The sequence below is a fragment of the Molothrus ater genome, chromosome 5 (assembly GCF_012460135.2).
Source record: "Molothrus ater isolate BHLD 08-10-18 breed brown headed cowbird chromosome 5, BPBGC_Mater_1.1, whole genome shotgun sequence".
In the NCBI taxonomy this organism is placed as follows: Eukaryota; Metazoa; Chordata; class Aves; order Passeriformes; family Icteridae; genus Molothrus; species Molothrus ater.
The window spans coordinates 35,700,760-35,727,784 of record NC_050482.2 but is presented as its reverse complement, the minus strand read 5'-3'; the positions used below and the strand labels follow the sequence as shown (position 1 = coordinate 35,727,784).

Genomic DNA, 27,025 nt, shown 5'->3' with positions numbered 1-27,025 from the left:
TACAAGACAACAGTCCAGCAGTTCTCATATCTCAGTTTTACAGGACTCATACAAAGAACCCTGCATGGCAACAAGAAGACCAAAACGGACAAATAACAAGGCACAGTTTAGGAGCATTTGTTTCTATCCCACTGCTCAGCTTTACATGAGGAGGTTTCTGCAGCCCTGGGAGTTTCTCAATCCATAGTGTTTCTCTTCACATTCAGATGTGCTGCTCAGGGGTGTTGGTAAACCTGCATTCAAGATGATGGATGCTATCATGCTGCATACAGACAAGACGCCAACTGCATTGCTACGTTTATACAAAGATATAAACCTTGGCCCTGATACTGGGTACTTTCAATCCCCACAACTGAGGAGAAGTGGGGGCTAGCAGCTGTTGGGTTGTCCCAGGAACCTGGCTACAGACTCAGATCATGACCCCACAGACAGACATGTTTGATGTGTCTGGGAGCACCCTCAGGTCCTCAGCCAAATGGCTCAGAGTGACCTTTCCTAGTCTCCCAAGCAAGCTGTCACCTGCTGGGGACAGTCCCAGGGGCATGTGATCTACCACATGAACCCCAGGAATATATTCCCCAGTTCAGGGGAATGTTCTTTGGCATGGGTCAAAAGCATGCCAAGGACTCTGTTAAGAGTGCAGCTGGGAAGGGGTCCATGGCCAGAGTCTGGGAGTGCTCTGAAGCACGGCCTGCCCTGCTTGTGATTACCACAGTCCACAGTGGGCCACTGAATGGCCCCAGGACCTGACTGGAAATCTGCTGTAAGCCCCTGTGCTGCCAAACACTCCAACAGCAGCCTCTTGCCTCCCACATACCCTGGCGGGCTTCAGCCATGCAGGATGATTTCTGGCTAGCAGTTCTGAGGTTGAGAAATTTGTCTGTCTTAGAGATGTGATAAATCTCCACTCTTTTGAGATTACTCATAAGACAGGAAAGAGTCAGATGTCTGGTGCCTCCTATTGGATGAAAGAATACATCACCAGCTGTCCTGGAACTGCTAATCTAATACAGCCACTTTGCACCCCACTTTGAGAGCTACTGACTGGTTGAGTTAGAGGCTGCACATTAAAAAAAAACAATAGCAAATGCATTTTAGGTAACCTTGCACCTCTACCTTCCTCTCCTTGGTTATCAGTCCAGAAAAATGTCTGTGACTGAGAGGAGTGGTCTGATACTCTACTACTGCTCGGTGTTTCAGTCACTCTTCTGTTGCCCACTGCCCTGGGGCTGCAGCGGCCGGATGGTGAAGGTGTGCAATAAACCAAGGGGACTGCAATAGCGAATTTTGAGACATCTTTGTGTATGTGTAGACATCTGCATGGGTACAAACAACCTCAATTTCAAATGTGGGAAATTCCTCCTCTGGGAGTTTGTGGGTACCCGTTGAGGTACCAGCTTTCTTAAGAAGGATAATACCTTCTGTAGCCTTCATTATCATGGGGTGTGACATGGAAAACCACAACTAAGGCTCCTGTCTTTTAATGAAAACAGTTCTCAGGAGAGAATGTAGCTTCATCAAAGTTGTTTGGTCTTTCAATTAAAAAGCAGGATTATTAACAGAAGCATCAAAGTGGAAAATAATTGTTCAAATTTAACAGTTCTGGGGAAAAAAAGTGCTGGGTTTTAATTTTAAGTGTGAACTAGAAGAGTTGCAGAACTATGTGTCCTCAAAGTCTTCCAGTGCTTTTTTGGGCTAAGCATGGAAACTTCTCTTGAAATGTCAAATATTTGGGAGAGTAGGGGGACAATGAAAAATCCATTTGCTGACCTGTTCTAGACAGGCAACTACTGAGAACATCTGAGATGAATTCTAGATAATATTTTGTATCAAATCTAGTGTCAGCATCAGGTGGTCTATAAATACTGAAATACCCAATAAATAAAATTAAAGTAAATCTACAAATTATGTTGGAAAATGCTAAAAAATTTCATTGACGCTACTTTGCTGTTACTTGTAAAGTCGAATTACTTCACTAAATTGCAGCTTTGCAGGTTGTTAAGGGAGAAAAGATGGTTTATTTTTTCCATCTGTCAACTGTTTAAAGTGCTTTGTATGCTATTCTGCCCTATTTTCCACTGTCAAAGCAAAAGTCCTTTAAATGTCACAGGAATGAGAGTAAGTGATACAGTAAATACTCCTTTGAAATGTTCTTCATGACTGGTGTGGCATGGGCACTGAGATAGCACCCAACCTGTTCTTAATTTTGACTATTTGTGTGTCTGACAATGCAGCAGTAAGAGCTGTTTAGACATCATTAACAATGATGTCTAAACAAGAAAATAAATAGAATGGAAGTTTCATCTATAGTATTCACTGCAAAGGGTTGTGTTACAATAATCCAAATAAAAGAACAGCAGAAGCTTTTCCATATGCAATGCCAATTACCCTTTCCTCCTTTATTTAGCAACATTTGAAAATGAAGATCTGCAGCTTTTCAAGTGGCTAGTAATATCAAAGATTAACATATTTGGGAAAAATCAAATATTAACACATTTGGGAAGAAAGTAAAAAAATATTAATGATATGTCATTGCCTGTTTTTGACCATGCCCTGCTTGTTCAAACATACTGAAATTACATGTAAATTCCGTTATATAAAGGGTGAAATTAAAAATAAGGTGATTGTACTAGAGAAACAAAGATACCTATTTAAACAAATACCTGCATTAAATGAAAAAAAGTTTGACAGAAAATAAGCTGCTAATTAAAAATGACACTTGAAAAACACATCAATATACATATGTGAGGAGTTACTGAACTGTAACTTCATATATATTAAAAATCACTAAAAGTTTTCTTGATTTAAACACAGAATGGAGATATTGATGATGTGTGAAACACGAACTCAAGAGATTTCCTTCTTATAGTCTGTTCTAATGAAATACATTTGTATTCAAGGTGACTAATAGTGATGAGAGCATTCAAGGGACTCTTTGAACCCTGCTGCCAAGTACTAAGTTGTGACACATCAGTGGTTGTGTGTTCCTCCCTTTCAGTCAAGGTATCTGCACAGTCTGTTGTGCTTGACAGAAATAAATGCCATTTCAATTGTTAGGACCAGCAACCTGGATAATTTGTGCTCACACTAGATTTCTGAGGAAAAATTATGGCCTATACAATAATACAGAAACCCTTCTGCTCAAAATCACATTTCAAAATCAGCATGTACTCGTTACTTCCTTGATCCTCCTGCCACACAGGGAACTAGAGTCCTATGCAAACATTGCCCATGCTCTGGTAGCTGAACTGATTTATTAATCAAAGCAGCACATTGCTGGTTTTAAAAACTGAACTACAAAGACTTTTATAAAATTAGAGAATATTTTAATATTGTTTCAATCTTATTTTTTTGCTTCAGTGACAGAAAAAAAATGTAATTAATTTGTTTAGGTTTTCTCATGGATTTTTCTTGTCAAAGGTGAAATTCACAAATCCTATGTGTTTTGGGTTAACTTTTGTGCCTATTTCTCATTTTATAGTAATTATTGAGTCATATCTGCTGTCTGAATAAGATTGATCTGTTCTAGAGGTAAGTCAAGCCTTAAGAAATTTATGAATATTTGTCACTCAAACTTGTCGTATCATTCTACATACTGGCAATGCAACTTGGACAATAAAGTGGGAGAAATTGTTGCTTGTTCCTGCAACACATCAGCTCTTATTCTTCGTACCACAGGCCATTTAACATCAATTAATGGTTCTATCAATACTGACACCTATACTGTCATTTTTTAGCGCTAACTGGATAATAGGGAGAGGATATCATCCAGAAATACCCTCGATGCAAAAATTTGTGACAAATTTGCATTATGAGAGAATGTGGAATATTTGTGTGTGCATATGTACATATTGTGCACACATGCACAATAAAACATGGATACTTCTACAAAAAGGATTTTAACATAATCCTCTTCACATTTATTAAGGTATCAAGGCAGTTGCTATGGTTTGCCCCTTTGCATGACTGCCTTTCTTGAGGAAAAACCACAAAAGGAAGATATTTGAGTCCCAACACCAGCTTTTCCCCCCCCCCCCACATGTATGTTAACTAAAGCAAAGGGTTAGTGAGGCTTTGAGAAATCATGCCACCTGCAGAACTAAACATAATAAATAGAAGAAGTCGTTATCTTATAGAAACTGCTCTTGAGAAGGCTTTTAACCTCTTAATTACATTCTTGAAAAGACTCCTGCTATTTCAAAGGCTTCAAGAAATAATTCCTATTGTAAATCAGAAACCAATGCAAAACAACCTTGTGAACAGAAAATTGCTAGACTATATGAAACAAGAAATTGAATCTGTGCACACCTTTATCTGGCAAACACAACCCCTTTTAAGCAAACAAAAGAATAATAGTTTTCTTTTCGTCAAAGAGGTCTCTTTTGCTAGTGATCGTTTTTCAGGTGATAGTAGTTTTTCTGTACAAACCGCTATCATTCCATCTTGTGTCTGCTAGGCAGCTGTCTAAAGGTTTCTACTGACCATTCCTTTTCTCCCTCTGTTTTAATTCAGTCCTTTAAATAGACTGCACAAATTCCAGTTTACTTCTTCAACTTCTTCACCCAAGGAAAAAAATATCTGCAACAAAGCCTGAGTGAGACTGTCATTTTGTTTAGCAACTGTACTGAAAATTCAACAATCTCTTTCAGAGTAACAAAGGAACTCTTGTTGGCTTGGCTTATCATGTTTTGGTCCAGAATGTGTATAGAGTGATGTGATCTCAGCAAGATTTTTTTGTTTGTTTAGCAGAAACAAAGCCTAATATAGTCACTAGACCAGCATTTTCTCATGACTTTTTCAAAGATCAAAGGAAAGAACTGTAACCTCAAAAGTATATGGCTGAGATATTTCTGTCTGTGTCTGGTCAATAAAGAAAAAAAGCACTGACCAAATAACAATTATAAGATAATTAATTCTTGGGGCTCTTCCACCTTTAGAAACCTTAACAAATGCTTTGTTTATTAAGAAGGCAAATGTAGTTCAAGACAGGCATAAGAACATGGGAGCTATTACAGTATAATGTGTGTCTGTGTAGTGCTAAGTTATACAGAGATGACATGATTTTTTTGTAAATAAACTAATTTCATTAATTCTGATCTTCAGATTTTGGCTGAACAATATATATATATAAGATATATTAACCTTCTGGTGGAACTTCTTTACCTACACAAAAAAAATAAAGTTTGTTCAACATAGCACATTTCTCAACCAGCACATCTTAACTCTAACCAGATTGGTACAGATGCTCATTCTATCCCTGCCAATGTCAGACTTTTACTTGTGATGTTGGTGATCAGTGCACCTTGTAGCAACATTTCTTGTGAAAGCTATTTGAACTTCCGGATTGAATTCTCTATTTGGATCTTGTAACATTTTAGGAAAATAGTTTTATTTGAAAGTAATTCCATGACAATATAAGATGGTCAGCTAAAGCATAGAGAAGAGTCCATAGACATTTTCCTCTGAGCAAAGAAATGCTTTTCTGTTTTCAATCATCTAGATATTTCATGCTGCAGATTCAAAATCAGTAGCTTCTTTAGAAAATTTTGTGATTTATTTTTGTATCAGGTGACAACACAATTTTGTGGTAGTTCAGAAACTGACTCAATTTACTGCATCCTCTGTTTAGACAGCAAAAACATCTTAGTGGTATCAAAAAATGAAGTGCAAGTGCAGCAGAAGAAACTCTTGCTGCCCAAGTGCCTGAACAGGAACATGGCAGATGAAGTCCAGTATAGACAGGTGTCAAGAGAGGTGCTGAGGGAAAAGGCAATTCCAACTTTATGGGACAAGCTCTTGAGCATGCTAGAAAGAAGTCCTGCAGTTGCGATAAGAATGAAAATAACAGCTTAGCATTCAGTAAAGGTTAAAAAAATCACACAAAACGAAGTTTTAAATTAGTAGGAAAGCAAGCAAAATCCCATGAATTTTTGCTCTCTATAAACCCATGGTGCCAAGCTCTTTAAACATTCTGTACAGGGCTTATCCCTCTTTCACTCATCTAAATACATGAGAACTGAAAAAGCGTTCAGCAACATGACAAGGATGACAGAGGAATGGAAAAGCTTCCACATGACAGACAATCCCAACAGATTACATCTGAAAAATTGACTAATAGAGATACAAGAGAGGTATATAAAGCTGGTGTACATGAATACCAAACTGCTGCTTCCACCTTCTCCTGATGCTGCAGAGAACATCAAATGTGGTGAAAAGTTCCAAGTACATATCAGAAGGTACCTCACCATGCTAGCTGATCAGCAGACATGCTGTCACAAAAAATCATGAGTGTTTCACTGGCTCAAACTACAATTGTACAAACCCATAGAAGAAAACCCTTTATCTATCAAAGCCACAACAGACTCAGTGAGTCTCTGAGTGCAAATCTCTGGCTGCTGGAACAGTTTACCAAAGCAGTATTATATTTTTTGCTGGACCTTCTTGTTTTCCTTTGGCACCTATTATTGCAGGCTGGATGCTGGGCTAGGTCAGCTTTTAGCACAACTTGATACAACCATTCTTCTAAGGCAGAAGCACACCAAAATAATTTCATTCATACCACGAAGCAGCCAATCTTCACTCCTGATCTAGCAGTTCTGGCAGCAGTTCTGTTACAACTGAAGCTCGTGGACTGAGTCAGCATGGACAGTCAAGAGCTATAAATACAGAGGCCTGCCTGAAGCACAGAAAATAATTAAGTATCCTCTAGTACACTTTGTTTCATGAGTTATTAGTGTTTTCCATAGTGCTTAAAAAGAAAAAAAATTACACCAAATGAAAAAAAAGAAGGGAGTAATTTGGGATTCCTTCTCTTCCCTGGTAAAGAATACTAACAAGAAACCATGTTTTTGACAGAAAGCATTGCAAGCCAATGAGTGTCTTCTCAGATGTTGAACCAGTCTATAATGCTGCAAAGAAGCTGCCAAGTGTAATGAAATTACTGGATTGAAATCAGTTACTTTTGATGTTTAATTGACAGTACAATTCTCTTGAATAGCAGCTCAAAGAGAATTAAAAGAAAAAGTTGATTCAGCACATTACAAAGCAATATTAACAGATAATTATTAGGTAATTGTATATTACTGCTCATGCAAGGCTGGAAATTGATTAACCAGGGATACTCACAGAGACTGCAGGCTGCGCAGGTTCTGGAGCGCTTCGGTAGGAACCTGCCGTAGCTGGTTATTCTGCAGCATCCTACATTGTGAGTAGCACAAAAACCAGAATCAACACAGTAAAGATCATTTCTTTCTACTGCAAATTGCCTTACAAGCTTACCTTCATTGTACTGGTCTTACTTCAAGATTACAAAGAAAGTTACACAAACAGTTTATTCCCCTGCCCCTGTCAAAGGCCTGCTTCCTTCAAGGCAAACAAATACCTGTAGCATTTTAGCTTTGTTAACAGCTAGATATCAGCTCTGAGCAGGATTTTCAAAGCAGCTAAGGAAGCTAAAAGAATAAATCTGATTTGCTTTCAGTAGGGCTTGTAACTTCCTAATTGCCTCCAGTGATTCTGATATTTTCCTTCTCATGCACTGATATTGTTCCCCTTCTGAAGTGATTCTATTCTGATAAAGCTGTGGAGGACTGAATCTTGAAATCCTTACTCAGGAAAATGCAACAATGGCAAATCAACTCTTAACTGTGTGAAACATTTATGATTTAGTTTGAATAAAATTTTATCTCTATAAATAAACTGCTAATTTTTTTTCAGTAAAATAAATTTTCCCAAACCAAAGGTTTCTAGCAATGACTTGACAAATCTTTCTTCTCAAATATCACATAATTTACCTTGCAAAGATTGAAGAATTGCTTTCCACTCCTAAAGAATATTCCTCCTTTTGAATATGGTTTCATTCATACTACCTAACACTCTTGTTTGGACCAACTCCTATGTATATAAATATTCTATGTGGATAAGTCCAAAGTAGTACATGCTGCCTTCAAAAGGAGGCATATTCAATGGGACATTGTAAATGAAATAATTTCTGGCAGGCCTAAGTCTGCTTGGGCCAATAAGAGGTAGAGCTTGCCAACTTAGAAGTAGGTGGAGCAGGAATCTCTTCATACTTCTTTTCCTGCTAAGTGTTTTTTCAGTAGAGATTTGTACAGTAGCACCAGGCCAGGCTTGACACTGCTTAAGAGGCTGGTGCTCTTGCTAATAATACAGTTTCTGTGAACTTTACATGGGCAAAGATTCCCTCTAGTGTAAACACTGTGAGATGTAGCCTGCTAGTAGTTTTAGTAACTATATGTACTGTCTTATTACTCCAAATGATACAATTTTGTAATATTTTTAATAATTTATATAATAGTCATTACAATGCAAAGAAAAATATATGAAATGTAAACTGTTTTAAATTACATTGTATTGTATACAATAACATTTTCCCCCCCACATCTCTCAAGAAAAGGAAACCCCCAGTTTTGTGTGATGATGAAAAATTCAGCTCAAATCAGGACTTTTGAGATAATTAAAGAAACTATTAACTGAATCAATTTTTACCTTTGATATTGTACAGAGACATCTACAACTTGATGAGCAAGTTGTTTTTAGAAGGCTATTAATGTTTTCCAACTTTTGTTTAGGATACTTTCTATGTGAAAAAACAAAGATTTAATGATGTTCATATGTATCTTCAATTGAATTGTTCAAAATGAGCTGATCAAAATATGTAATTTACTTGATCAAAACTTCACTGGTTAATTAGTTCCCTAGAGCATTTAGGAAATCAGAAATATATCAAACAACACACAGTTTACTTACAGCACTTTAAGACTGAAAAGGCCAGCAAATGCTCCCTTAGGAATGTATGTCAAGCCATTTCCTGCAAGACGTCTGCAAAGTTTGAAAAAGGAAAAGAGTGAATAGCTTCTCTCTTCATGTGGAATTAATTTGGGTGCTAAAAAGTGCAACACAGCTATGTTTGAGCAACTGATGCCAGAGGCAGTAGTTTAAGAGCCTATTTTTTTTCATTAAAACACTTTAAAAAAACCCCAACAACCCACCCCCCCAAACAACAAAACAAAAATAAAACAACCCCCCAAAAAGACAACAACAAAAAAAGAGAAATCTGTAACTGCACTGTTGTTGATTCACTGAGAGCTGGACTGCAGCAAAAAAATTCGATTTCATTGCAAATTTGGCTTATGGTTTATAATTGAATTATTCATATTCTTTTCAGGGTTTAGAACAACCGCAGCAACTAAAATACAGACATAGTGACAACCATCAGCATCATAGGATTTATGGGCATGAACTTTTGGAACTGTGCATGTATGATTTCTGTGAACATTTAACTCATTTGCACAAATATAAAAATATATCCACATAGCAATGATTAGAGTTCATTCTGAAATAACTACAAGTAAAACTACTGTACTGGTGGAATAACAGGTTTCTCTGTGAGCACATGTGTAATAGGTTGGAAAAAAGTATATTTGTTAAAATTTGTAGGGCTTTTCCTCCCCTACTTCTACTGCATCTTGCTCTCAGATTGCCTGAAGGTATTTTACAGACCTGGGTAAACAGACCTAGGTTACACCAAATAACTCTGTAAAGCATATTACTGACTGCATCCTTCTGCTGTAAGATTTGTGTCTAAGAAAGAAAGAATCTATTTGAAATGAAATAATGGCATTTCCATGTTCCCATCAGTTCCCCATCAGTGCAACTCAAGAGGATCCTGGAAATTACTCAAAGCGAGGTTGGATGGGGCTTTGAGCAACATGGTATATTGGAAGGTGTCCCTGCCCATGGCAAGGGGTTGAAATTAGATGGTCTTTAAAGCCCCTTCCAACCCAACCCAACCCACTCTATGATCTTGCATTCAGCCTTCTGACATCACAACTCTGCCTGAATTTGCTGTGATACCTGTACCCTACCTGGAAATCTCACTGGTGAGGGACAACTTCCTAGTAAAGTTACTTTGAGTCAGTAGGGCCCCAGTGTACACTCCTGGCTGACAAAACCCACAAACTGATAGGATGTAACCCCTTTGCAGAACAAGTTAAGCCAAGTGGAATTGTATGCTCCCTCAGCCAAGTTATTGCACACCAGGATTGCAGAGCCCAGCTGATGTGATACTAGAGCTGACATTTGATTCAGCCCCTGGCCCCTCAGGAAAGAACACAGGATTAGTTCCAGCAATTTTCTTAGGTACCAAGCTGCAAGAGAGGAACCTACAGTGCTGAAATAGGCATCAGATTTGCCAATACTGTTCATGGAGAAGGCCAGGTACTTTTGACTGGGGTCCCAAAGATCCAGCACTGACTGGCCCTTAAATGCTGTCATCTTTTGGGGTTGAGTTTTCCTGGAGCTAACCACAGGGTACTGTGCACACCTTGTTTTTAGCCACTGCTTTCATACAGAAAATAAAAAGATATATTTGGCTACATGTTAAAAAAAAAAAAAAGAAAGAAAAAAAAGAAAGAAAAATAAAAGAAAAGTAAAAGATCTAGATCTTAGCTCCAGAGATTTTTCAGGAATTTTCAGTCAGTGGAAGAGGTTCTTTCCTGTACAGACATCCCTGCTGAACTACGTAACCTGCAATGTTGAGCTAGCTCTCTCTGTTACATGAAGGTGATTGTGCTCTGCAATGACAATCAGCATCAGGCAGAGCTGCTGGGCTTGTCTCTCACTGCAGACTGTAGTGGAGTCTGATCTCCAGACATCTGAGAAGTGGGCATATGCAGCTGAATTCATGCAGGCAGATGTGTAAACCAAACCTGGTTTGCTCTTGCTCCAAGATGAGGCACTTACAGGCTCAGATGTGAGGGCCTTTTTTCAGATGTGTGAGGGCCCTCTGCAAGCTTTAGCTTTCATTTGAACACAAATGGCAATGACTTTTGGGTTGTTCTTGGATCAAGTAGGCATGCATTAGGTTAGGAACAACAGATTGTGCTCCTGGAAGTAAATGCCTTTTGTGGATCACTAACCAGAAGAGGCTGAGACATGTCTAATTCTGATTTCAGTTCTTGTGATATGATTGTTTAAAAGAAAACCTAAAGAGTACTTCATCCCTACAGCACCATTTTGCTCTGCCATTTTAACAACATGATTGGACACAATTCTGGACTTGAGCTCGGCATGGGCCAGAAAGTTATGGGTTTCCAAAACATTATTGGAAAAAAAGAAGGTGAAGGTCTTGAGATTTTCACTTCAGTTACTGCTATGAGTGTCATGGAAAACTTGGTAAAGAGCAGAGAACTAAACCCACCTGTCTGAAGACTCAAGAGCATGCTCTTTCAGGCCTCCACTCCTTCTTCACTCACAATTGAGGCAAGGCAAACTGCCCAAAGCACTACATGTTAATACCCCCTGTTTGGACTTAATACTCTTCACAAAGTGGACTAGATGAGAAAATCAGACCTATTTAAGAGCTCCTGGAGGAGGGCTGTGCCAATTACCAAGCATGCATCACCTGACTGTAAATGCAGGACTGTGGCAATGACACTGTGCAGCACTGTGAAATTTTTTTTCAATGGCTAAATACTCACTTTTCCCAGCTTTGGAGCTTCTTAGTGGCTCTCCACAGCAAGCCTTAATGTTTGGCGTTTTTTGAAAATGTACAGCTGTGTTCCTGAGCTGTTCTGAGTGGTAGTTACCCAAACTGTTAAACCAAAATGTAATTTTTGATACTTGGGGTTTTTTTTCAGACTCCAACCCTTTAAAAAATTTTTTGCTTTTTTTCCTTTTAGATCACTACTTAATTATTCAAAATGTCTTGTACAAACAATTTAGATAGATGTAGAAAAAACATGTTAAACTCTTTGGTAGGCACAGCTTCCGTATTTACTCCTTATGAGTGTTTTTCAACCTCAGGTCGTTCTTGAAGTTCTGCTTTGAATATTTTTCAATTTAAAAAGAGCTCTCACTAATTTTGCAGACAGTAATTAGTGCTATCTTATATGATATTCCTCTGCTGATGCAGCAGCAGATGATGCTCTTCATGTACAGCCCTACGTACTTCAGCACAGGGTTACATCAAGTATATCACAAATGCCATGTATGGATATGTATGTCCTTGTAGTTGTCTCACCAAACAACCTGACAGCATCAGGAAAAGCAGACATCTGGCAACAATTATTTTTGATGTAACAATGTTGTCTGGACTCATTTACCATCCTAAACCCTTTTCCATGATGCACTTTTCATGATTGTCTCTGGAACAAGCTCAGCAAAAGCACCTATCTATCCCCAAGACACACTATGAAACCACTCCTGGCAGAATCGTAGCATCTTCCCAGCCCATTAGAATTCCCCATTACTGCAGTATTTGGTAAAAATAATCAAAAATTATTCATTTGGATGGTTGTCTAATTCTTTTACTATTCTTGGATAAAAGTTAGCGTATCAGTCCTTTATGGCATGCCTCAAAGCTCAGGAAATTGGGTTTATTTGTTCCTGATAATTTTTAATGTCTTCCTTTTAGCAATTTCTTGCTATTACTGTGTTTCTATTCTCAGCCTTGGAATAAGGGAAAATTTATCCCATTGTTGACACTACAGAGTGTATCAAGTGTCTACACTCTTCTCCACTTCAGCTATTTTGTTTTCTATTACCTAAATTACTTCAGGGAAACTGCTCAGTATTTTACTGAATTTTGGATGTACTTCAGATAGTAATTTTAGTCTGAATGGGTAAGCATAATTTTCCCTGAACGAATGAAAATGGACACAGTACGTGTTTCTATAGCTGAGTATTTAGTTAATAATTTCTGAGAGCAGGAATGAAATCGGTTGTTTTTAGAACTTACATAACCAAATGGTTTACTCTTTTTGTTTGAACAATTTTGAATCTCCATTTTAAAAAGTTCTTTTATTTTAAGCACATCTGACATTAGTTTAAAAATCTCTCATATTAGAGATACCTCATTAAGTACATTCAGGCTTAAATATATCACATCTCTTTAATGAAAAAGTATTCCAAAAGAATCCTACTTTTTGCATTATGTTGTTTCAGATTTAGATTTTACTTGCACTGCTTTGAATAATCTTGCAAATTAATGGAGGCTGGAAAAGTTTACAGAGAAGAGCCACCACATATCTCCTTCAGTACCTGTTACTTGCTATGCTTGGAGTCAGAATACTTTTGTCTTATGCATAGTTTTTATACTACTGCAAGTTTCTTTCTAAAAGATGTAAAATAAGTGAGCTGTGATACCTGTACCCTAACAGGTACACAGAAAAGCAGGTGACCTCCATACTTTTAAATGACAGTAATTTATAAAATATCTTCAATGCCACAGAGCTGCCACTGGCAATCAGTGCTCACTGCTGGAATAGTTGTAGCACTGGAGGTCATGTTCATGGCCTATGGTCAGATCTAAGAAAAAGTGTGTCTGGCTCTCCTTTGAGTGCTCCCCATCTGTTGACCCCTTTGACATATTCTGACCTCTCCTGCAGTGTCATAGTTCTGAGAAATGGTGGTCATCCAGTCAAAAGAATATTCCAAGACAAGAGAACTAAAGCCCCAAAAATTATCAGAAACTTTGTTCTCATTTTCCTTTGATTGTCTGAAAAGAAAAAACTTCATTCATCAGAAGGAAGCAAATAAATATGAGTTGTGACTGAGAACAGTCAATTTTACATTTCTAGTACAGTAATTTTTCTTTGCCAGCTCTAAACAGCTTTTTGTTTGGAAGTTTTCTGCACCAGGACAAACTTTACCTGGTACCAAGCATCTCCTCTGTAACTGCTGGGATGAAGGTGAACTTGAAACACTACAAAATCTTCTCTACATATAAAAAACTGTGGAATTTAATAGACAACACATTTCTGTAAGAAGAACCTGTGGGAAATCTAACCCATCTACTTCTCAGTCTACAGAAGACATTGACAGTACAATATTGGTAGTGGCTGCTTTCCTTCTCTGCTTAAGTAAGATCTAGTCCAGCAAATGCTGATCAAGCATCTGTGGAGTGTATTTCCAAATCTAGTAGTATCAAAACTAAAGAAAAGACATGAAAGGGAGGCAACTGTCTCCTTGGGAAAAAGCATATATTTACATTGATCAATATTCATGTCTTCTAAGAGGATTAGCACAATGGAGTTTTCTGGGACAAGTTACTTATCAAATATTGCAAGGTGTTGAAACATAGGAGAATAGATGACACTGGATCTCAGTGTGACTCAACATATAACGGGAATAAACAATGGAAAAGGAGTCAAGATTCACTATTACAAAGTGAAACTGTTGTATTTCAGAACAGATACAATTAAGTAGAAATTAATCACACTCAAATTTCTGATAAATATATTTGACTCATAGTATTTGCCAGTAAACTATGATATGAATATCAGACTGACTTAATGTTTCTAGGCTAATGCCAGTGCATGCCCTTTAATACAGATTAGGTTATATGTCATTGCATCACTTGTGTTGCATTATATTTAATCAGTTAGTAGTGCATGATTATATTTAATCAGTTCCCATGTAGTGCAATATCTTATACAGAATGGAATGGTGAGTTCAATCTGAAATCTTCAACTGTGCGAAGCTACAGAGGGATTTCTACAAGAATAATTCTGTGAACTGAAATCCTTTCTGTATGTCTCTGACTCTGCATTTTACTTCTGTTCACTAATTGGTTTGCTGATTTTATTTAAGGAATAAGAGCAAGGACTGCACATGCTAAAACAATGTTATCATGGATAGGTCTACATCCATATATCTATTTCTGTATCTATATCTATGACTAAGTTAATATCAACAGAGTCACAATCCAGTCAGCTTTATATGATTTTTGGAAAACAGATGTTCCACTCGTCACTTACTCCATTATATGCTCCAGCTAACAACTTCTCCAGACAAAAAATTGAAAAGAAATTACATAGGAGAATCTTCTTTTTGTGAATATAAATTGAAAATTCAGAAGGCCTGAGACAGGGAAAAACCCCAAAAGATGGGACTGTTCTGCTGTATGTGGTACCTTCCTGAATTTGGTGCTAAAACAATAGTATGTAGAAAATTCCATTAAAATTAATGTAATCATGGACTGTGTCTTTTATACCTTGTGTACAGATAAGAAACTCTCTTTTGTAATTTGAAACTTCTTTCTTAAAAGCCTGCTCTGCCTCCTCCAACTGCCATAATTGTTCTGAATACCTGATAAAGATCCATGATGAAATATCAGTCTCATTGAAGTCAGGGGAAAAATTTGTGCTGACACAAGTAGAAGTGGGGCTCTCATTTGCATCCTGCCACAGTATCATATTTGCCAGTAATTTACTTCTCTCTGAGGAGCTGCACCAATAACACTTCTATCAATCCTAAACCTACAACCCAATTTCTAATGGAAGAAATGGCTACTTGGGGAGGAACAACATGGAAGTATAACAAAAAAACATAAATTTTGACATCTTTTTCTAGAACAACTTGTTCCAGTATAAAAAATTGCCTTTATTCAAGGAAGAATTTACCAATCTTGAATCTTGCCTCAATTTTGCTTCCTGTCAAACTTTGTTAAAGGTACACAAGCACACGACTACATATATATTTACTTCACTTATATAAATATATAGCCAATATGTAATTTACATATTTTTATTTCTAATTTTCTTCAGCTTACATATACATCGATAAATAGGTAACACGAAACATTCCTGCTGCTTACATCAAAAAAGCTATGGCAATATGGATATTCATATAGCACTTAACCAAAGTCAAGTAAAACATTGAGTTAAGAGTTTGATTTTATATGTATTAATGATTATTCTCAGGCCAATGCAATAGAAATGTATTAATTAATAGATGATTAATTGCAGTGTTAATAATTCACAGATGATATCAGCACATATTTCAAATTGTTGTTTAAGAGTTACTTTGCTAGCCTAGGAATTTAAATGTTAATGTGTATTTTAATTATCTTTTTATATTTCTATCTGTCATGTTAACTAAAACTATAAAATTACAGTAATATAAAAAGAAATGTGAATCAAATGATCTGTTAAAAAATCTGATGGTCAGAGAGATCAAAGAAGAAAATGTAAAGATATTCTCCTTTCTTTAAATAAGGGGAAAAGAGTGTGCGCGTCATAATTGTGCTGCATGTTACGTTTATTGCTACTTAGAATTTAGTTGGAAATTCAAATACAACACAGTCTGCTCTTGCTTTAGGGCCTAATTGCCTTTTAAAATGCATGTGCCAAATTCTCACAGGGTGTAAACTGGAATAACTCCAACAGACCTAAAGCAGTTGGAATGAAATCAGTGTGTATTTGATCTTGAACTGGCTTTGATGAAACAGATCATAGATTTTTGTCAGTTAAGAATATGGTTCAAAACATACGGTTTCTTTCTCCACTTAAAAAAGGCACAGACTCTTTCTGCATCCGGCATGGTTGTGATCCAATCACCGCTAAAGACAACTGATCTGTTCCTTTGTGAAGCTGTCCCTAGCCAGCACTGACAGCAGCAGCTCCTTCTGCTGAGCAGGTATCCAAGTACCTGCCTTCCAATCGCAGCAAGGACAACTGTCAGCAGGGACTCCAGCATGGCCAGGACATCCCACACTGACTCCCAGCTGTGGACCTCACGGATACAATCATTAAGAGGCAGTACCTCTATGGTTGAAGAATGTTGTCATCAAATCACAACCATCAGAATGATCTTAAATTTGTTAAAATTTCTTTCTCAGTATTTAAATGTGACAGCAAGATGGAGCAATAAATGGTGGATCATATACATAATATTTCCTTGGCTGGGTCTCCCAAGTGTCATTTGCACTTCTGATGCTGGTTTTGGTTTCATCCCAGTATTGTCAGTATCATCAGAAAAGGCAGGAAATAATAATCATTAATAGCAGGAACTGGCTGAAATGTACTGCAGCACTCTGCAGTATGATCAAACTGAAAATAATGCAAAATGTGTTAGCTGTTTAGTCATTTCAGTGTGATAGGCAAAGAACACAAATTGTGTAGATCCAGGTTTTGAGATTGCTGCTGTCTTCTGAGTGGTTCAGGGAGGCCATGGCAATTAATTACTGGAGGAATTCCGTCTCTTTGAAAATTCAAATAAACAACTTAGAGGGAAGAATTTGGTTCTACTGTGCTCGAGAACCTATTAGACATAAATGTGATGTGGTCTGAATTCCTTACCCATCATCCTAAGCAAGTGAAAAAAATTGACCCATGTAGGTACCAAAAGTTCTCACTGCACTGAAATTAAGCAGTCTACAAACAGGCTGAACTTCCACTGAGAAAAAGAAGGAAATTATTTCTGCATACTTGCTACTGCAGCACACACAGCATGTGTAAGACTTAAATTAAAATCCTGCCTCAGGATCTACAGATATATAGCACACTTCACCCTAGTTTAATTAAGTGTAATGTCACTATCTGTATTGATCACAAAACACAATAAGCACTTCCAATGACTCTTTTTGATGTTCTAAACTAGTTCCTAATGAATATTGCTGGATAATAAATTACAGTACCAGAAAGCATTTATAACCTACAAGCCAAAACCAAAATTCAACAGACACTCAATAAGAGTAATGCAGCAGCACTGACAAGGTTTCTTGGATTTCAACCTAGAACATTTATTGCTTCTGCTTGCAAGCATATCTGAATGTTTTCGGTTTTCTTTTATCTTTTCCCTATCCCACCATCTCCCCTTCTTCCCCTTTACCCCACAGATGCAGAGCAGTTTCAGTGTCAAGGTTGCTCTGTGCAATTTGCATTAACATTTCCAGAATAATTATCTGTCAGCACAAGCTATACAATAAGCAGTGCAAGCAGCTCTGATTTAGTAAGGCATTTGCTCTGTTGTTTTTCTCTCTCCCTCTTTTTTTTTTCCCTGTTCATCATCTTGTTATTCTTGATAAGATGGCCAAAAGGGCAGTTTAGAGGATGTCAGGCTGACACATCCATGTGGGCAAGTTCTTTGCTGCTACTTGCTTTGGTGGCATCAAAGGGATGGCATCAAAGGCAGTGAGAGCTCCAGAACAGCAGAGCCCTTGCTTTGTGGATGTAAAGGTTACAAGCTGTTAGCTCATACAGTAGGAATCCTCTGTGCTTGGGTTTGTTCTTTTTTAGTAAACCTAAACTGTGCATGCAAAACTAGGGGAGAAAACTTGTCATTCTTTCCAACTGAATAACAAGGTAAACATCTCCTTACTGTTTTTACCAACTTATTTCAAGACAACTGGTGCACTTCCCTCTGTCAGGACTTTGGGTGCAGCTCTATATTAAAGCAAAGTTGGGAAACCACAGTCCCCATGTATGAACAAAATCTGTCTTGCAGCAACAGAATTTACAGTGTGTCGTGGGCCATTTGCTGGGCTGGTGACAGATATTTCTCACTGACAAACACCATGTGCTGAACACAGTGACACAGTCTGATCTGCATGATGCACACATGAAGTGAAGAAAACAAATTTGCAATTTATGTGAAGAAGCTGAATTCACAACTTAGGTGTTAGATTGTGCATGGCTCTGAAATTATCTGGGGGATCACAAGTCATTTAGCAGTAACAGTTCTTGAAACTTTAGCTGATGGAGGTGACACAAACCAATTTCCACGAGGACCAGCTCTGCTAAACCCTGCTGTGCAAGAACTGTAAAACTGGTATTGAAGTGACATTGGAATGTGTGGGTAGTTTGAGACCACTAGATGATACTCTCTTTTTATTTTAGCTCTGCATGTCAATTGCCAGCATTTTTACTCTTGCCTTAGGGGTTTTTAAATGTATGCAGATTAACCTTTAGGAAATATTTTAGTATTTAATGTTAATGTTCCAAGATTGTTGAAGTAAATTACATGATTCTCCCACTTTCTGAAAAAAGTTTTGGACTACGGCTGCAGCACTTTCATGTTTTCTACCAGCTTATGTTATAGTTTAAAGTACAGAATCTGTTTTCAATGCTAGTCCTAATATGCCTACATCAGTACAAAACGAAAGACTGTAGTGGACTCCAAGAGCAAATGCTTTCAGTCTTCAAAAATGTACATGACCAGAGATCTCAGTCCCACGACTCAGAGTCAGTGGGGAAAAGAACACCTAGTTGTCATTAATCCTTTGAAAACCTCTTTGCAGCAAGAAAGAGCAAACAGAGGGAGAAGTGAAAAGAAAAAACAAAAACCAACCAGCTCATAACAGATCATGCCTGATAATTTAGGACTTTTTCACATATACAGTGGCTTCTTGACCACTTTTGGAGTGTAAAGGGATTTCAACACAAATCACGGTAAGATTCACATAATACATCTCTTATGTACTGTATCTGCAGTTTTGTACTTCTGTATTAGAGTAAATTGTGCTTTTAAAGGCACTTTTGCCTGAGAGATCACTATAATAATGCCAAGATCAATCTAAAAACTTTGTAGATATATTTATTTGTTTTCAAGATTATTTTAAAATAACCATATGTGCCAGAAAACATTCTTGCAGTGCAAGTAGATTGCAAATTATTTGGGGTGACTTCATTACTTGATTTTGTAGAAAAGAGGTTATTTGGGACTGTACTGCTCTGTAGGAAAATAATTGTAATACAACAGCCTTTTGGTGCTCTTTTACTAAAACACCCAATTGAAGTTGCTGAAAAATAGCAATTTACTAAATATCACTTGAAGGTTTGCTTATCTGTGGAATGTTCCTGGGTTTAAAATTAAAATTAAAGCTTAATATATGTGCATGTGTGGGTGTCTGTGCATATATTTATGCATATATATTTATATGTGGATTTATATCTAGTTGGAGAAATTTTGTAGGTAGGTCTGGTTCAAATAGGTTTAAATCATTATTGGCTTTCTTCCTCGTGTTTCATTGAGACATTAATTTCTAAAATAAAATAGTTTCAGGCACTGCTTTGAAGTGCAAGTAATCGCAAAATATTAGGTCTCCACTCAGATGTAGTTGCCTCTAAAACTGTTAAGAGTCCCACCCTTTAGATTTTTTAAAAAATGTTTTTTCCATTCATTACTCTAATTCACCACTCTATTAGAACAGGCATTCTACACATCCTGTATAATGACATATGTCTAGAAATAATCCACATGAGAGTGAGTCTTGGATTCGGTCAGACTGATAAATATCTGCAGTTATTTTGAATTTATAATGAAGAATTTGACTTAATAGTGTTGTACAAGTTCATGCAGAGCAACTTGCTGATAATCAAGCAACTGAAACATACTTCTTTCTTGGTGGGAGTTCTGTCATATATGCTTTAAGAGAAAATTAAATCTGAAAGGCCCATCATTTTCACAAATAGAAGATTTGTTCAGAATTCATTATTTTGAGAGTTAGAAAGTCTCAAGTACAACGCTTTCCAAAATTTTCGGAGGAACATGCACCCAAAAAACACTTTCAATATGTTTTACTTTGGTGATCATAGTCTTTGGTTAAGAATAAGTACCAGTCATGATCATCAGGTTTGCAAGAATGCTGCATGGAGAGGTGTCTAACCTTGGCTGTAAAAGTGGACCAGACTTAGCCTGGAAGGTCAGAACTGGCTAAACAGATCTGTCTTATATGCCACTGTTTTGGAATCAAAACAATTAGTTTAACTGCTTTAACAAAACCTCAGTTCTTTCAGGATAATCACTTAATAGTATTGACAAACCAGGCAGTAAGGATGTAACATCTAAGCTAAAATTCAGGGTTCAGTCACGAGCTTTTATCAGGTATTTGAACCAGATCTCTAATAAAGGGATTAATGAGACTTTTTTCGGCACTAGAAAAACCCTAAAAGCTGGATTTCAAGCTCCTGCTGTTGTGTACTTCAAAGAACAGATGAACATTTCTAAGATGGATTTTAATTTTATGAAACATTGCTTTAGTAAAGATCATATAAAAACTTACTTCAACAATGTCTGAATTGTGGGCTAGGTTTTTTTTTCAAGAGTACCTTTTAACTGAGCCACACAAACAAAGCACAGATTTCTCAGGTAAACTGGAAAAAAAATCACATGGATGGGAAAAAAAATTTCATATGTATAATCACTGCTCAAAAATTAATATAGGGGAGCATGAGAACTACAATGCCGGTTCTCCTCCACTTCAAAACTGAATAAAATTAAAAATTCCCTTTCTATTGTCTATACATTTTTCTATATAATACTAGGCTGAATTGCCTTGCATGCCTCTGAACACCAAACAATCTCTCAGCACAATGAGAAGTTGCCTCACATCAGTTGCCTTCCATCTTCCAAGGCTTCCGTTTTTTAAGCTTATTTTAAAAGTGAATACAAACTAGAAGGAATTAATGAAACAGCACTAAACTAATGAGAAATAGAAGTGATTGGCTGGTGTGAAACAAATGGAAGAGTTAATTATATATATGTAGAACAAAACACAGTAAAAAAATAAATACCTTGCTGGTATTACCAGCAGGTGAAAGACTGGAATTACTTAATTTGGAGCAGAGGTTTGTAAGAATAAAGGTTTAATATTTCCAGTGAAAAAGGTAGGCCCAGCACAAGGAGAAGGCAAGAACACTTTCGAAGGTCTTGATTAGGAAGCTGATATACACCACACAACAGTTCCCCAGGCAGTGACTTAACTCTTACAATTTGGGCCATTTACCTGCCCAGGGAGGTGGAGTCACCATCTGTGGAGGTGTTTAAAAAAAAAAATGCATGTGGCACTCAGTGCCATGGTTTAATTGATAAGGTGGTGTTAGGTCATAGGTTGGACTTGATGATCTCAAAAGTCTTTTCCAACCCTGCTGATTCCATGATTCTGTGATCTAATCATAAAATTAAATAGTGAAGGTAACCTGGATGTATTAGAATTTCCTTCCAGGAAAAGCCCAAACTTTCATTTAATTTCTTTCCTTTAATGGCCAGAAAGCAATTGGGTTGGCAGGTTTTAGTAGGGTTATTACAACTGACAGGAGATTGGACAAGCAAACAAGAACATGATGAAGAACTCCACAAGCAGGGGCTTTGAGGCATGATTCACTCCATATGCAACTAGTATTCTTAGCACTTGGTGTGTGACATTCCTCTGTGTTGTGTTCCTGTTTGTTACATTATTTGAAAGTTGCACTAATGGCAAGACAGATATTGATAACCAAAGAAAAGGAGTAAGTAAAGGAAGAGAGACAGAATAAAATGAAATAAAGCTTTCCGAATAGAAGTACTGAGAGTAGTAGAAATAAGACAGGAAAGGAAAACCTGCTTGCAAATAGGGTATTGTCTGAAGTTAACATATAAAATGGTTTCAATCTTTTTGGTTTGATTTGGTCAGTTGTTACTTTTTTTGGGGTTTTTTTGGTTTTTTTTGGTAGATGCTGACTTGAAAGACCAAGTGGCAAAATTCAATTGAGAGTAAGCTAGGACACTGAAAGTTGTCAGTGCAATACCTACCTAAGTTGCAGAGGACTGTACACATTTCATAGCTTAAAACAGATAACATCTTTGCAAGAAGGGTAGCACCATGACTTTGCACACATCTTATATGGATTTTATGGCATGTTAGCAGCTAAGTGCGCTAAAAAAAAAAGGTTTTCAGTTCTAAAAACTTAAAAGCCACATTTCACAAAAGGCTTTTAATCAATATTTAGAGGTACTCAGGCAAATACAGGTGCCAGCTTTATTTCACAAGATCTATGGTGCATCATTTACGGAGTCTCCATCACTCCTCAGAAACCTAAATTTTCTTTTAAGCTCCGGCCATTATAACTAGAGTCACTGCCAAATCCAGGTCTCATGAATGCACAATACTTTTCACTTTTGGTTAGTCACAATCACTTCAAGCCAACAGTCCTCTTTTGATGTTGTGCTTGATCAGCTAGTTTTCCCAATGCTCTTTTTTTCCCCACGGTGAATGTAGTAGATAGCGTAACTAAGCTCTTTGCAGGATTCTGTACTCCACAGTCAGCCTTCAGGGATGCTAAGTTTAAGAGTAAGGAAACAGTAATTAAAAGTGATTAGGGCAAGAAGCCTCCATACTATGAAATGTGGACTCAATTGTCCTTGACACTGGCAGAACAAGGCAGCAGGTTTTGGTTTTGATTACAGCTTTACTTGGGATTTTAATAAACATGAGCCAGCATTCAAACTTTTAATATCCTGCTGCTTAACTATTTCCAAAAAGCAATCCAGCTCTTTTAAACAGTCCTTGTTTAAAAATTTTAATTTGTTTGGCTCTGTCTCTGCTTAGAGAAGTTGTAGCCTCATGGTAACTCTTTTATAAGTTCATTTCCAGAATCACAGCAATTGTTTTTTTTTTTCAACTAAGTGTTTCCGCATGTGCCAAAAGTGTCAGGCTGACAGCTTTCCTGCACCGTTTTATCTGGTTCCCACAGTAAGCAGGAGAGACAAACACAGGAATGTGTCTAGGGCTGACTAGGCCCATCAAGGATACAATGATACTTACAGCTCTTCCAGGAAGCGCAGATTGTGCACAGGGTTTGAGGGCAGCTTAGTAATGTTGTTCATACTGAGATCACTGTAGGGGAAAACAGACAGAGACTTAATATGGCAAGCCACAACTGTGGCTTCCAGCTGTTCATTCCACACATATTTAAGTACTGCATTAATAAAAATTAGTTCCTCTGCCAGAATTGATGAATCATTATCTACTTAGCACATTAAACATTCCTTTTTCATATGTCAGACCAATACAGGCTGTAGCATGTTCCTCATTTCCAGAGATTTTGGAATGTTTTATCACGCTCTATAAATCAGCTAGAACACTAAACAACACTTTTAGTCGACATTATTTTAATAAACCACTGTACTATATTAAAATGTACTTGGAGTAGTAAGGGAAAATTACTATGCTTTTTGTTGTTGTAGCACTGTAGTACACTTGGTTTACTAAAGTAGACAGACAAAAGCAAACATATACAAAGGATCTGCATCATCCTTAAAATTTCAAGAATATGGAAACGCTTTGCTTTTGCCATACAGCCTGTTGCATGGTCATACTGATCTGCCTTGCCTCACACAGGAACATCAGGTGTCCCCAAAACCCAACTTGACTTACAGAAATGACATATTCCAAATAATAAACATTCCCTTTTTGAGTGCTCTTTTGTTACAGGTACTCATATTGCATTAAATAAGTGAAACGAACCATAAAACAAGGGTGTAATGTGATCCTGCTCTGTAACACACTTCCTGGTGGGCTTCCATGGTAGTTCCTGGTACAGGAAACTGCCGCCAATATCAGCTCTGTCAGAGCTCATTCAAGCTATGTTTTAGACTAAATTTAATATAATACCCTTTTATTCTTAACTTGCCTATTCACTGTTTTCCACTGTCTTCCCCATGCCCTACAGTATCATTATAATTGCTTTTCACTGAGGGCCAAGACTGTAAACAAATTGCATAATAAAATTCTGTGTGGATGATAGAACTTACACAACTGTATCAAAATTTCTGTAGATTCTTAAAACAAAATTAGGAGACCTGCATACTTTATGCAAGCATTATACAGTAATTTAAAACTCCCCACTATTTAAACATATCTACACATTTGTAGCAGTGCTTATAGTTTCCAGCTACTTTGGGTACTATTTAGATAACTTTATTTCTTCCAGCTGTTGAGAGCTTACAAGGTAAATAAGTTATCTGTACTTTGGTGGGTAGGCATCCTATTCCTACTCCATCTAGTTCTTATTACTCACAGTCTGTTTCACATTACAGAATATATGCTTTTACTCAGCATAGTTAATTTAGATGTTTGATCTTTGGTGAATTTTAAAATGTATAATTTAAAAACATACTTCACATAGAGATTTTAAAATAAAGGAAATGTGTTAATACTTTACAACAATTATCAAATCAATGTTGAGTAAGGTTTCTGCATTCACTTCAAAAATCAAAGCATAATTTGAGAAATGTGTACTTATTAAATTCATTTTTTATTGTAACACTTTATCACCTAATTCTTTCGTACTGTGTAGCAGGTTATTGCCCTTTCACTTTGATAAAGGCTCAAAGGATTTGTTCTGGCAAAGGAAAAAAACATGGATTTATTTGGCAAAAGAAAAACTCATCCAGGTAGTGAATTATATACTACTGAATATTAAGATAAACCCAATATTTTAACAAGATCATTTTGATTATGATATTTTCAACATATGTCTTAATGGGTTTTTGAAAACATGCCAAATCACATTTTAGACTAAAACAGCCAGCCCTGGTGGAAGATGGGAATGATTCATCTTCAGACACACACATATTTAGGGCATTCTACAAACCCAGCATTAACCAGTGCTCTGGCTGATGAGACAAACCTGAAGTCTGCTCTTCTAGCATATTAACTTCTGTTACTAGCAGGCAGTACTTGTCTGCTTGTATCACCCACAGGACCCCATGATGAACCAGTCAGAAGCAGCCTATCCAGACCCTAATATTTTAAGAGGATTAGAACAAGAGATGGTGGCTTTCATTATGTGCTTTGATGACCAAAGAGAAAATCAACAATAAGTGCATTTTCCTTAATAACATCTTTAGACCCCAGAGGTGGATTTGCCAACAGTGAACTGCTAGGTCCTATTCTCCTTTTCAGACTCCACTCATGTGGTAAAGGATGTGTATCACATCATATGATGGAGGACAGCCTCTCCTTTTTCCCAGTGTATGCTGCAGCAATTTCTAACTCTTTTTAAACCTACCAGTTAAATAATTTCCTTCTGTTAGATTGGTTATTTTTTTTGCCCCACATGATTCTTTTCTTGGAACATAACATACAAAGGTGTTTTTGTGCAACCGAACTACTAAACGTTACCTATGCATATTTCACAGAATCATGGAATTGTTTGGGTTGGAAAAGACCCTTCAGGTCATCCAGTCCAATCTTCAACCCAGCACTGCCATGAGTTTATCACTAAACCATGTTCCTAAGTGCCACGTCTACGTATCTCTTAAATATTTCCAGGGATGGTGGAGGTAACAGGAATTATTTCCCAAGATAACTCAATAACCTCTTTTTAAAGTAGCTTTTAAGATACCAGCAACTAATACACAGGGCATTCCAGTCTGTGTTCGCAATGTGCTATTCTTGTAGCTGTAATGGTTTAAGAATATAAGGCAGACTATGGTAGTGAGAGGTAATATATTTGACGAGGCTAGCTGACACATTTGGAAAAACTGAGAAACTTTCAGGCACAGAAATCAAAGTTCTCTACTTCCAGCTGTATCAGTTAGCTAAATAGGACATTATTTCTCCCAAAAAACCCACATATCCCTTACACTGGCAAAGCAGTAGTTCGTCTGTGCTCACAGTTTTTAGATTCAGAATATTCTTTTGTTTCAGAATTACCATGAATGCATTTAATCAGATTTTTGTTCACTGGAATGAGTGAGAAAAGAGAGAGAAGTGCCATGGCATGAAGTTACTTCTGGGGTGATGCTCAGAGAGGTGAGACAAACAAAGAGGTAATGCAATGCAATCAGTCACTGGGTCTTGTGTGAACAATACTGTAAAATTTGTGCTTCTGAACAGAAATTCCTCACAGTGCTCTAGAGACAAATAAAGGAGGTTCTCAGAATTTTGGTTTGCTAGCATTTTACACCTGCCAAGAAGACATGGTTAGGATGAGATTTACAGCCATTAGCTAGATCAAGCACAGCTAACAGCCGGAAACAGCTAGGTGGTAAACTCTAGGGTTACATATCATCATTGTGAAAACAATAACAATTGCAGAGAATATGTCCTATGTCCTGCACATATGATGGTTTCTTTCCTTCAAATGGGTTTTCTGATTTCTCCTTTCAGTGCTGGCCTGTAAAAACTAGCAATTTGCTCTCTCTAGGAAAGAGAAGGTCATGAAAGCTGGCTTGCACATCGGCATTTGCAACATAGTGCTTAAAAATATTAAAATCAAGGTATTGGAACTTTAACTATCCTCAGTGGAATGAATGGTTCTGATTTTCTATCAAATCTTGGTAGTCTTTTACAAACTACAGTGATGAAAAACTTAGAATAATTTGAATATGCAAAGCCTTTAAATAACTCAGTGTAACAGACCTGCACCCATCTCCCAGCATCACAGCGCATACAAATTCCACTGATGACAGTAGGAGCAAAATGGTAAGAAGATTCCCTAAATTTACAAATGCTCTG

General features: G+C 37.2%; 1 protein-coding gene across 1 annotated transcript in view; it reads right to left on the bottom strand.

Moving 5' to 3' along the window:
- The window catches only part of LGR5 (leucine rich repeat containing G protein-coupled receptor 5), a 91,763-nt gene that overhangs the window by 31,205 nt on the left and 33,533 nt on the right, over window positions 1-27,025 (bottom strand). The window contains exons 2-4 of the mRNA XM_036401534.2: window positions 23,327-23,398; window positions 8,770-8,841; window positions 7,126-7,197 (exon numbers count right to left, since the gene is read on the bottom strand). Coding sequence (XP_036257427.1) covers window positions 7,126-7,197; window positions 8,770-8,841; window positions 23,327-23,398 — 216 coding nt within the window. The remainder of the gene's footprint in view (window positions 1-7,125; window positions 7,198-8,769; window positions 8,842-23,326; window positions 23,399-27,025) is intronic.